This window comes from Fulmarus glacialis, unplaced genomic scaffold (assembly GCF_000690835.1).
Source record: "Fulmarus glacialis isolate BGI_N327 unplaced genomic scaffold, ASM69083v1 scaffold37423, whole genome shotgun sequence".
Classification (NCBI taxonomy): Eukaryota; Metazoa; Chordata; class Aves; order Procellariiformes; family Procellariidae; genus Fulmarus; species Fulmarus glacialis.
Window position 1 is genome coordinate 14,193 of NW_009202969.1, and position 12,723 is coordinate 26,915.

General features: G+C 40.4%; 1 protein-coding gene across 1 annotated transcript; it reads right to left on the reverse strand.

The window, feature by feature from the left end:
* Positions 1–535: 535 nt before the first annotated feature.
* PLSCR5 (phospholipid scramblase family, member 5) lies at positions 536–12,243 on the reverse strand. The gene is made up of 7 exons (XM_009574485.1): positions 12,231–12,243; positions 9,509–9,660; positions 4,909–4,951; positions 3,844–4,064; positions 2,704–2,865; positions 1,527–1,688; positions 536–574 (listed from the first exon to the last, which is right to left on the reverse strand). Exons 1-7 carry the CDS (start codon positions 12,241–12,243, stop codon positions 536–538), a joined length of 792 nt encoding a protein of 263 aa, XP_009572780.1.
* Positions 12,244–12,723: the final 480 nt, after the last annotated feature.

A 12,723-nucleotide genomic window follows, 5' to 3' on the forward strand; every position in this document is an offset into this window, starting at 1 on the left:
AGTTTGTTACTATTAAATAACAAATCAGAAAATTACTTCTAAAATTATGAAAAAGCAAAACCCCCAGAACACACCCTCATGTGGCTAGTAACTGGTACCAGCACTTGCAAAACATCAAAGGCTTCTCTAAACATAGACTTTCATCAGTGACGCTGCAAGCCTTCGTCTAATCTTTCATGATTTCCCATGCAGGAACATCAAAAGAGAAAGAAGAGAATAGCACTGTTCCAAAGCAACAGTGCTCTGTGTGAAAAGTATGTGTTTAGCTACAACACACATAAAATGTAAGTGGGAAATTGTTATTTACATGAGATACATTTTAATAAACATCATCATTAGCTCCCTTTCTTTTCCTATAAGGAACAAGGATTCGTGCACTTCAAAATCATGTCCAAAGCTCAAGGGATTTCTGGAAGAAAATGAAAAAGAATTAGAAAGTATCTAACACACAAGTCTTCAAAGCAAGAAGATCAATTTATTTTCATTTTTACTTACTGAAACATATTCTGCATGTTTTATTGTTTCTGTCATCTTGTTATAATCCATCCAAAGAATTTTCAAAGAACATTAAGTCCTACAAATAAACAAACAGTGAATGGTAAGGAAGGTACAAAAATGCAACAATTACTATTAAAAATCTTACTTGTAGGCTTTTTTTACATAAAGTAATTAGATTAGTCAATCATTTTCTGTTACCCCGTCACTGAGCAACAGGAGTTTTGGAGGACACAATCCAAAAATCTTAAGTGTCATGAGAGTTACATTTCTAATCTAATAAAAGCAAAATATCTGAATTGTTGTTGCTATTTTAAAGCAAACACCTTCCAGTGAATAATTCAAATAGTTTTGTCCTTTTGTTTTATATTCTCTGATGTAAATATCACAGATTATTTTTAAATCATTGCGTGTTAATATTGACACATTAGCGTTAGCAAAAGACGTACACAGCAAATATCAATTCGTAATTCTAGAAAACATGCATCTTAACTTCATCCTTACCCCTAGCAGTGAGTATTCTCCTTTTCATTTAATTCTTCTCTTATGATTATCTTCACACAGGAATTTTTGTAGGAATTTTCATATGAACTGAAGGTCTTACATGCAACACTCGACAGAACTATTGAAGTGGCACTCACCGTTTGAAATTACCATTAGAAATAATATAACTTTGTTTTGGTTCATATACCCATTCAAACACAACAGAGAAGGGGTTTGGGGGAGTCTGGTAGTTTTGACACGTATGTTGATATTTGATCCTGCCATGCAAGATACTGAATACATGTGGAATTCTATTTAAACAGTTTAATAAACAAAAATGTTAGGAAACAAAAGGTGCTCAGCAAATAAGAAAAAAAAACGAAAGCAGCCATAAAAATTAAAAGGGTTTCAGTTAACTTGTCTTTTAGGTAGCTGGTTTGGCTTTCCACTGCACTTATGCCTTTGCAGGATCACAGCTGATAGCAAAGGCCCCTTTGGTCCCAGTCTGCCCACCTCTATAGGTCTACCTCTTGCTTTTGCATACTTACAATGAGGAAACAAGCACCAATCATTACTGCCTTCATTCTCACATCAAGATCTACAGGGATCTGGATGCCGAAGTTGGCAGTGTTGGTAAAGACATTGTTTACAAATCCAGACCAGTACTTGGAAATTTTGCCTATCGTTGACATCTCATTGAGAGCTTTTACCTGCACAAATGAAAAATAGGAATACACCTAAATGTAAATAAATCAAGTACACACTGATGATATCTCCACAGATTTAATGACTGTGCGCTGACACACAGAGTATGCTATAGTTGTCAGGTTCTCCTTTTATTCTTATCTTTGAGATGCTCTATTAGTGTCAGATTTGCCTTTGGGAGTGGCACACAAGAAAGGATCTCAAGTTTGGAAACATCAGCACCTTTAGAGCTGACAGAAAAGTGGAGGAAAGCAATTGTGAAAGTTTATACCACTTTTGCTCTTCTTTCACAATGACTTTTTTTCCCTGTCTTGTGTTTCTGATATGCTCCAAGTCACAGCAGTACCATTGCTGCGGACCATCGTCCCCTACAACTGACAGATATGTTCTCAATTATGTAGCCATCTGCATGTTTCTCACAGTATACTGAAATTTTAGACTGTACCCACTGAAGTCTTCTGATTTAGCTAATGAGTTGATCAACACAGAAGCTCTTTCATAATTCCTTAACTAAGGCTAAGCACTTTGTTCGCATCAGAAAACTCTGTCCATGGTTTCTTTGAGCATCTCCCATTCTCCTTCTCATCCCTTAAATATCTCAATGGCTCCTCAGAATTATTTTTCTCATGATGAATGTTGTCAAATGGATGTAGACATATTGGACAGTAATCCTGCCTGTGGTTCTCGGTCTGAGAGTAGTGAAGGCAGAAGATTCAATGCCACAGGCTTCAAGGGACTATGTGTCAGGTAACAGTGAATGTATGTGGGATGGAACCCTGAGCCTATCCAAATCAATGGCTGAATGCTCGTGGACTGCAGAGGACCAGGACTTCACTTCGCAACATGTTTATTTCCTTGAAGGAATTGTCACTCCTGTCCAGAAAACATCTTAGGAATCTAAGTGTACAAGTCAGGAACTCCAACGCACATCGTTGTACTTCTGTTCCATAATTATAGCAACGTACATAATATTTCTATGTAGTAAAACTTTAGAATTCTTAACACTCATTAGAAACATACCTCAAAGTCAACATCTTCAAAACAGCCACAAGTTGCATATGGGCCAATTATTTTTAGTACATCTTCTTTACTTTCATTCTGTATAGTAAACTTTGGCAGGAAAGGGTCCCAGTTCTGTACAACGTACCCAGCTATTGTACCTGGTGGGGACTGAACTTCTAACTAGCAAACAAAAGAAAACAAAAAAATCTTATAAACTAATTTTATATTAGTATATTTGTCCATAATAGTGTATTGTTTATATAATGACTATTTGTTTGTTGAATATAATTACATATAATTTTACCAAACTGTGAACTGGATATTACAAGGCTGTCTAATGGTGTTTTTAAATATAGTGGACAACAGGAAGCTCAAAAGCTGCACCAGAAGCTAACATCTTTAATGTAATATAAGATTTCATAAAAGCCATAAGCTGTGAAAAGTTTTTGTTATTGTAATCAGTGAGTATCCTATAAGCTTTTTTATACAGTAGCTGTGCTACCAAAGGACCTTTTTTTTTTTTTTAAATCCTGATGCAGTACCGAGAAAGCAGGTAGATGAGTTAACTTATAAAACATATTCGTAAAACAAGAAAGGTGTCTGAATAAAAGAGTCAAAAATAAGGAGAAAAGATCTGGTACTCCATAGGATCTGCATTTTTCACTCAAAGCAGCTTATTTCCAAGTTCTGCAATTTCCCAGACATATATGGCCTTAAAGAGGCAGAGCCATGGAGCAAAGCATCAGCCTGCTCGGGGAGCTGCTTCCCAGTCATACCCGCACACACTAGTGGTGTCCAGGGATTTTCCATCCTTCACACTCTGGGAGTACAGTGGATGATTTCCATCTGCAGCACTAACAAGCAAGCAGCGTTTTGGGGTGTCACCTGACCAGAGACACAACTGTATCATCAGACCCAAAAGCTTTATTTGGGATGTCAGGAAAGTAAGGTCCCATGAAAGGGACCTGGGAACATAACTCATAGAAGGGCCTCGTTTATCAATAGTTACTTCTAAACGAAGGCCTCCACGCAGTCCCCCGGGCTGAGAGGTGGGTGTGAATTCCTTCCTGCCGTCCTCCCAGAGGTTGCACGAGGTTTCATTAATGCTGTGCACATACGGCGAGATGCTCGGACAAACGGCAATTAGGATTCACTCACCTCTTGCAGGAAGCAGGGGAACCAGCAGCTGTTGCATCTCAAGGGTCTGTTCACTGTAATCACTTCTCGGCCCGTGGTATCAGCAATCCTTATGGTGAAAGACCTTATAGGTGAACACAAGTTACGATCAAAGCAATCATTTTCTTCTACTGCAAAGTAAACTCTTTGTCCCAAATGGTTTTTTATCTCGTATTTGCTGGAGGTCTCTGTGCCAAGTACAGCTAATAAAGCAAAACAAGTAGAAAATTACCCTAGTATAGTGTTAGTATATATATTTTAGTATATATTCTAAAAATTTATGGAACGGAGACTGTTGAAAAAATTGTTTTGAAATAATGACACAAAGAAAATATACAATTATAAGGAAATAATAGCGTCAGGTCTGTATTTTGAAGGAAAGTTTAGTTCAAAGTCTTTGATTTGCCATACACTAAAGTACATATCACAAAACAGAATTCAGATCCTGAGTTTTGGTTTGGGCTTTTTCTTACTTTATCATCTGTGAAAAGTAATAATACGAGGCTGCCCCACTTCAGTGACAAAACTTTCACCCAATGTATCCAAGAATCAGGCCCAAAATATTTTGCATGGGAGAAATACATTAAAAAATATTTTACTTGCAGAACTTAATACTTGTTCAGTACTTTGAAATTCTGAGGAACTATGTAAATAGAAACTCTTAGGCTTCATTTTGTGTCTTCTGACTTTCCTTTCTTTATTTGCTGTGTTTCTCATAGCATGTAAATTATTGTTAAAGACAATAAATATTCCCATGAACTAGAAAGATAGTTAAACTTTAGTAACTTTGAGAAGGAGGTGTCCGAGGGAGAGAATTTAGGACTGGTGTAGAGATTACTCACAGTGATCTTTCTCTCCTCATTGGTTTGCTGCAGAACAGGCATAAAGAAAGTGAGCTTCCACCACACTAACACCGCATTACAGGCCTGACGCAAGGTCAGCAGGAGGCTTCGCAATGACTTCAACAAGTTGGGGGCAAGACCTGGAAGCCTTTTGGAGACATCTGTGTACCAGCACAGTTAAAGAGTGACAAGGATTGCACCATACCTTCAAGAAGCTCCACTTGTTGATGAATAATTATCCGGTCCAGCTGTTTAAAAAAAATAAACAAGATGGTGGGTGTTGGAAAGATCTGGGGCTGCCAGTGATCACCTGTCTATTTTTGGTGCTCATCTCCCTGTTATTAGGATTTCTTTCCTTCCAGAGGTGCACAAGCTGGGTGCCTGAGGGCTATCTCAAGTCACACTTTAGACATCTCTCTGAAATGATGACTGAAGAGTGTGACATTGGGTGCTGTGGTCATGCAATTCACCCGCACTTTTGAAGAAAAATAATCTTCACTGGGGGAATGAGGAAGACAACAGCAATGGAAGGATGTATGTGAGAAGCAGGACCCACTTCTCACTCCTGTTCCTCCCCCCTGGTCTTGGCAGAGGGGAAGCCCCTTACCCCAAAGCTAAGGTTAGTGCTGGGCACCATGGCAGTGCAGGAGTGAATGAGTTTGAACTCAAGCTCAAAACGTGCTGTAGCCACATCCCAAAAGGCCCAGCTGAAGCAGCCCAGCAGGGCTGTCGGGGGATGCCAACAACGGCACACACAAGCTTTCACGTTCTGATCTCAGGCACCAGGAGTTCTGTACCCTAAATCTGGCAAACGGCCATGCCAGGGTGCCAGAATGAGCGAAACAACAGCTTCCCAGAGAAACCCTCGGCTGGCTGAAAATGTCTTCCCCTGTGAGCTGGTTACAAATGCAGGAGAAAAACTGTTTGCCATGATATCCAGCTTTGCTGTGCTTATCGTCCCTCCGACATTATTCTTTTTTAGAGAACAGTCATCAGTATTATAAAACCAGAAAGACTTAATTTCAGTCTACCTTTCAGTTTTATGTGACTTTTTATGCCTGTTTTATGTGATAGTTTAGGCTTTGCTAATCTCTTTTCCTTAAATTCCTGACGGGCAAATGCTTGGAACAGGATTTTGCCATTACTCTCAGCTGCAGACAGAAAGCACACAGCGACCTTCTGAGACCAGCATGTCACAGCTCTCCAGCATCTGTATATTTTACAATTGATAAAACTGGCCTGGTACGTATTCAAACTGTTGCAGCCATTTGTCAATTCTAGTCATCTCCTGCACTAGTTCAGGCTGCAAAGAAAAGCTGGTAAAAGAGAAACTTCTTCATCCCTTTCGTTATCTGAAATCTCTAATCTCTAATCTCTGAAATGTGCATGCCAGTAATTGAAATAATAACAAATATTTGGACTTAAAAATTTTCTCCTGAGAATCATTGCTGTCTGTAGTTTAGGTTTCATGAGAGATGTGAACTCTTGGAGCTCATGGGAAGTGCTTTGCTGATGAAAAAAGAATAAACAAGTTAAAGATGGTAGGGCTATTTTAATACTTTAGTATTGATTTTAATATGGATTTCTTTGCCCCACATAGACTTTCACAGGGAAAAGAAAATTAATGAGCCTGAACTGTTAAAAGCTTGGAGTGATTTTGGTCTGTGTATTGGTTTATTGTGAAAAATGTATAAACAATGTTGAGACAACGTGGCGGTACCACTTGTTAGACTTGTATTGCCTTTCACTGGTTTCTGCAAGGCAGCTATTCTGATGCATCTTTTATTGGGGCACTTGTGGATTAAGGGAATTCTGCACTTGCATTTGAAAGCATCTAAAGCCCTGTGGTTTACAAGGGTCTGAGTCCTCTTGAGCTCAGATGTGTTAAAATTCCTTCTACATAGCTAATTCTCAGTATTCCATTTTGTGGGCGTTAAATTTACATCTGATCAGTCTAAGCAAGCATAAACGAAGAAGCTTCTTACAAAAAGGGTTAAGTCTGAACAGTGGGACAAAGTGCTGTTGAGCTACTTGGAAAATTCATCTCCGAGGTCTCGTCTGTCTTATTCCTGCTATGGGCACATCTTATTCCTCGATTTTTGTGATGGGCACTGGCCAATTCCTCAAACTGTGGCGGTGATCTGGAAGATAATAATGAGGTTTGGGTAACCTGTTTTGTAGGAAATTGTTTAAAGAGTGTCACTTTTGTGATAATGACAGAAAGCAAGGTATCAATTTGCCAGGGCAGAAGCAGTTCATTGCCCTTCTCTGGTGCACCTTGAACTGCCAAGTGAATCGCCCCTCAGCCTGACTGGCTCCGGGTGTGTATTTGCAGAGTGAAATATTGCTGTCTGGCCTTAATGCACATGACAGATATTTTCTTTTCCTCTCATCCAACACTATATGCTGTGTCCTTGAGTTGCTGTTTAGAATAAGACTGTAGGGATCCCTCTGAGATTCACTAAATTTGGATCCTTGTTTCAGAGTCAAACACATCATGGTCTTATTAAGAAATATATTCAGCTTTCTCAAATCTATCCAGCTATCTTCCCCGCTCCTGCTGGAGATAATCCCAGAACCTCATTTATATTTTTTATCCTGTATTTATACACAACCACTTTCTATACAATCTTTCTTCTGGTAATATCATTCTATAAATTAGATGTCTTTTTTTCCCACAGGTTGTTTACTCTTCTAGGGGTGAGAGCTGTCACAGTTCCCCCTCTTGTTAGTCTAAAGATGAAACACTCGCAGTGCAGTTCCCCCTCTGGTAGCATTTTGTTAGTCTAAAGATGAAACACTCGCAGTCTTGTTTTAAAGCAGGTTCTCTATTCCCTATGTCCTTCCAGTAACACCTGTCTGTGCCTATTTCAATTTGGACCCACCTTTCCCCAATGCACACACAAGCAGAAGGATACACAGTATTCCAGTCTTCCCAATGGCATAAAAAATTCCCAGTTCTGCTAGAAACATCTTCATTCATTTGAGAATTTCATTATGTGAAAAATCTCTTAGTCCATCAGGATAAATCCCAAGGGAACACCCTGGCAGCTGTGAATCCCACATTCATTCTGCAGGCAGCCCTCTCCCTGCTGGACAGATCTCCTTTCTGCTGCAATCTATCCTGTATGAGCTTGTTTCATTAGTCACACAGCCAGTATGGCTTCAGCATTGCACACCAAAATGTTCTGCAACGCGTGGAAACTCTAGCTGTGGGTATATGCCAATAATCAGCATTGCACACATGCTTTCCACTTTTCAGGCTGCAGAGAAAATTGAAAATAATTGGCGAGGGCTGCAGCACAGACACGTGGTTATCGGGCCGAGAACAAGCATGAATGAGGCCTTGAGTTCTAGTTATAGTTCTGACAGCCATTTGCTCTTTTGTCTTTATGTCAGATGTAAAGCTTCTATAAAATGGAGTAATAGAATTTGCTTGCCCACGTTGCATGGGTAAATCTGAGGTATAATTCATGTTTGTACAGGAGACTGAATATGTAACCTGCCAAGTATTTACTATCACAATCTCTTTTAGACTGAAAAACGTAGCTCCCACAGTCTGTGAGCAAATGCTCGTGTAATGGAGAACACATATCATTTTGTGCATGGGCACCATGAAATCAAAATCATAATTCCACATGAAAGATTTTTTCTGAAGGGTCTCCCAGTTTCATTAGCTATCTAGGTAACTTAGCTCCAAATATAAAATACATTCAATTTCTGCTTCTGTACAAAACTACCAGAAATGTGTATCTAAAATACAGACCTCGAGTGAAATAAACATTTCCCAGCACCACCAAAATACAAACACGGCAGAAGCATGTGTATCAGAATCACAACCTGACTACACTGGGGGCCTGATTCTGTCGCTGCCCATACCAGGCAGGGTGTATGAAGTGTTACTCAGCACATATAAGAGTGGCAGAACCCAGCCACATGTGAAATGCAAACTGGAGTCAGTGTCAAAGCGGTAGCAGGGAGTGATCCTCCCAGTAAAAAAATGCAGAGAGAGATGAAACTTCTGGAGCAGAGCTGCAGACCACCACTGGTCTGAGCTCCAGGAGCTGAGAGGTTTCACAGAGGGAGATGGACAGCCGCACGTTTAGCAGTAGGACTGAGAAGACTTTAGCATTCCCTTTCCCTCCCCTGCCTGTGACTTACTTGTCCGCTTCCATTTCCAGGCATTTCCCTTCCTCGGGCACTGGCGCTTTCCTGCCCCGCGACCTAACACAGAGTGGGTGCAGGTTTGTAGCCACCCAGGCTTATGCTCACAAAGTTGCCTCCTTGGGAGCTTGCCTCCCCAGGACCTTACCTCTAACCTGGAGAGCACTGTCCTTGGCAGAAGGAGTTTGCTCAGAAGACCTTCGTGTTCCTCAAGGGGTGGGTTAGAAGGAGGTGACAATTCCTTCACACACTGCCTGTTTCAGTCTTTTTGAGGCCAGCTGGAGCTTGATAGCCATTTCCCTGAGGATGAGCTCTTAAGGAGCTGGAAGGAAACTGGGGGGACAATGAGGGGGTAATACTACGACCTAGAAAAAGTCCTAGAGGGAAGAAAACCATGGTTTTGGTGCAAGGAGAGCCGCACGCACACAAACGTATTTCTATAAAAATGAATGGCAGCAATGAAGGAAGAGCTTGTCATTCCTACGCTCCTTATTTCATAGTAATATCAAAGAACAAAAAAGCCTCTCCACCTCCACCTGCCCCTCCCCCAAGAAAGAAACCCAAACCACCCCATCCCCCAAGGTATCAAAGAAGTCTACAAGGAAAACAAAACAATTCTAACATTTGGAAAGATTCAGAACCTGGTTCAGGTACTCCAGACCCGGTGGCAAGTTATGAGCGTGTGATGTTCGTTTCCAGAGACTTGTTGGTTCAACAGGCTTATTCTGTTCAGGAAGATCAGAAGAACCAGGGAGGTAATCCTTAAAGACTGGGTTGATTTGTCCTTGAGATTCTGCAGGAAAAGGAGAAAAAAAAATCAGAAACAAACAGGGCCAAACAGCAACTAGCCAGTTGGATCAAAACTGGAACAACAATGTCACATTCTGCCTGTGGCTATATCGGCATTTTAGTTCAGATCAGAAGTGAGGATCTGAAACAAATCTCCTCATGGAACCACACTTGGAGCACTCTGATTCACTTTATAAAGCAGTTTTAGAGCATGCAAAGTGGAATCACTGTAGATGAAGCTAAACTAGGAGATGTGGCCTTGGAGGGCACCTAATCCGCTCTGACAGCTTGAGCGCTCGTCTGTGTGACGAGGCTGGGGCTGGTCCGGACTCACACGCAGGGTGGCCACAAGCTCCTCAGCAGAGGCTGCCCAGCCCTGCTGCCCGGGAGCTGCCCTGCGTGCCCGTGTACACTGAGCTGCTGAGGGCTTGCTTCTAGCCAGATGCTTTCTAGCATCTTGAGGGCATGCATATTTTCTCTTAATTGGAGATAACCTTTCCAGGGATCTCAGATTCCCCAAGCTGGATGTTACAACCCTGGTACCAAAGTCTACACAGCCTCTTACAGTGTATTATTCATTATTATCCTAACGAAAAGATCAGATATCGTCAAGCTGTGTTTTCTGGTTTGCTATTGCAAGCACGTCCTTTAGGACACAGTGATGGTTACCCTGGCTAGTGCTGTGAAGGTAACGAGAGTATTTACTGTTACAGGCACCTGGAAGCCCACACCCCTTCATACGCACAGGCACCGTCCCCCACAGTGCAGTGATCACCTTAGCCATTTGATTCTCAACAAACTCCTACTGATTTTACTACGAGCATCTTTCCACAGCCTTCAGTAACACCGGCTCTGCCGGAACAAGAAAGAGCAAGCTGGAGCTCTGCACATATAAATGGCAAATCCTCATATTAAGCTAAGCTCCTGCGCTTCGGCAGTAAGGCAGTCCCCAAACTGATCATTTTTATCTCCTGTGTGACAATACTTAGGCACAATGGGGTCTGAGGTCCAGAAGGAATTTTGGCTCTAAGTCTGAAGCTCTTTTTTGCTGTTGTGGGTTTAAATGAGATCCTTTATCATTATTTGAACTCACTGTAGTTGATTCATCATTTAATCATATTTTGATCTTAATTTGTCTTTGCAGCCACTGCTTTCTTTCAAAGTCTGAGACCACAGGAAGAAGTAACCCCTTTGAATTTGTAGCTGGCTTTTAAAAATGTATAACTGAGTAATAAATATTTTATATGCTCTTCTGCATCATTTTACCTCACAGGGTTCTGTTACTGCCGTAACTCTTGTTGTTACATGAAATGCCATGAAGTGGCTGAGCGTTAGTGTTATTCTCGAATAATAAAGAGAAAAAAAGACAACAAATTGCAGTTCTACCTGTCAAATTTTAAGCTATACAAAAATCAAACAGTAAATACATTAAATATTGATGACAATCCGAGCTACTCTGACACTTCGTCTATTTTTGTGGATGTTTCCCATTCCATTTATGGTATGGAAAAACTTAAAAGTTACCGTATGATACAGTGAGCATTCATTCTGTACAAACATAATTTGTAGAGTTACTTGTTCCTAAAAGAAGTATATTATCAAGTTCCTTCATTATGAAAACCATATTACACAACATGACTATTTTGCTGCTTCTGATAACTATTATGCATTAAAAATACACAAAACCAGATCTCTTTTATATGACTAAAGACAAGCAAAATAAAAAAAAAGTATATTGCAAGAGTACAACAATGCTGTAAAACCTGCTTGCTGCTGTATACCTTTTAGTGCTGTAAATGTAGAATATCTTGAGTATTTTGGGGGCAATAAAGAGGGGTAAACATTCGGCAAACATAAATAGACATTGCTGAAACTCCCTGGGCCAACATCTACCTCTGAACGTCACAACAGGGTGACCTCTGTGGAGTCACATTCATGTTAAGAAAAAACAGATTTGTGTCCTCTACTTAGTTTAAGTATTTGAAAGCACGGAGAAAATGAATTTAGAAGGCTGGTCAGATCAGCATGCTGCAATGTGTGCCTACAGCCCTGAATACCCAGCCGGCTGCTGCTAAAAGACAATAGGTGACAAAGATGAACCAGATAGGAGTAATTCAGTTATCCTTCTGGTATTTATATTCCCTCCATGGTTATCACGACTCTGGCCACGACTCTTTTTGAAAGCGAAAAGCATTTGCCGATTTAATATTTTCAAAGTGGAATAGGAAAGAAATGTGCAAAAATAGTGGTACCCCTGGCTCAGTACCTGCCCTTCCCACAGATTCTGTACCCACAGGTGTAAGCAAAAAGATACAAACACTAAATTTTCTGATTGAATGCAGCTGCTGACATTTTGTAACATATTTTATTCAAATAACATTCTAGTATAGATTTTAGTCTCCTTAGGAGCCTCTTGAATGCTGAAAAATTAAAGGAAGCCAAACCAACTGTGCTTTGGCTGATGTGGTTTTAGCCTGAAACTCTCATTTCATCAGACTGCTGATTGCTGGAAACGTACAAGACTGTAGTTTTCTGTAAACATGATCTAAAAATACAGACTATAGATGCACTTACCTTGAGAGGCCATGAAGCTTCCTGAGTTACTTCTTCAAAGGAAGCCAGGTTAAAAGAAAAGGCTTTTCTTGTTGCAGCAAAGAAAAAAAGAGCACAGCATGCGCAAAACTTCAGAAGGTGTCTGTCTACTTCATATCAGCTTACAAAGAACTGGAGGAAATGTATTGCCTTTCTCATGTTCCTGAACACTGTATTTTATGTCGATGGACAACAGGGGGAGATGATGCTAACAAACAAGAAAAACATTGTTCATTTCAAGTCATTTGCACCAATGGAATGAGGGAAAAGTGTTTTGTGAATACAAAGAGGCAAAACTTCAATGTACCCACTGGCTAGCTGAACACATTAGACCTAAAATTCTGCTTTATAATGTATGTATATATTCTGAGACTGCACAAATTCTATCTTTATAATTCAATATTTATGTTTCCGTTTCTTCAGGGTATCCAGTAAAGACAGAGGAGCTAATTACCTGCATTTCCCTACGGCTGGC

What these genes read in the sequence shown, in the direction of transcription:
- PLSCR5 (XM_009574485.1), bottom strand. An exon ending in GTCTGGAGTACCTGAACCAG is followed by an intron (nt 4,952 to 9,508) that starts GTTCTGAATCTT and finishes TTTTTTAAACAG; the next exon opens with CTGGACCGGATAATTATTCA. An exon ending in TTGGTGCTTGTTTCCTCATT is followed by an intron (nt 575 to 1,526) that starts GTAAGTATGCAA and finishes GTTTATTTGTAG; the next exon opens with GACTTAATGTTCTTTGAAAA.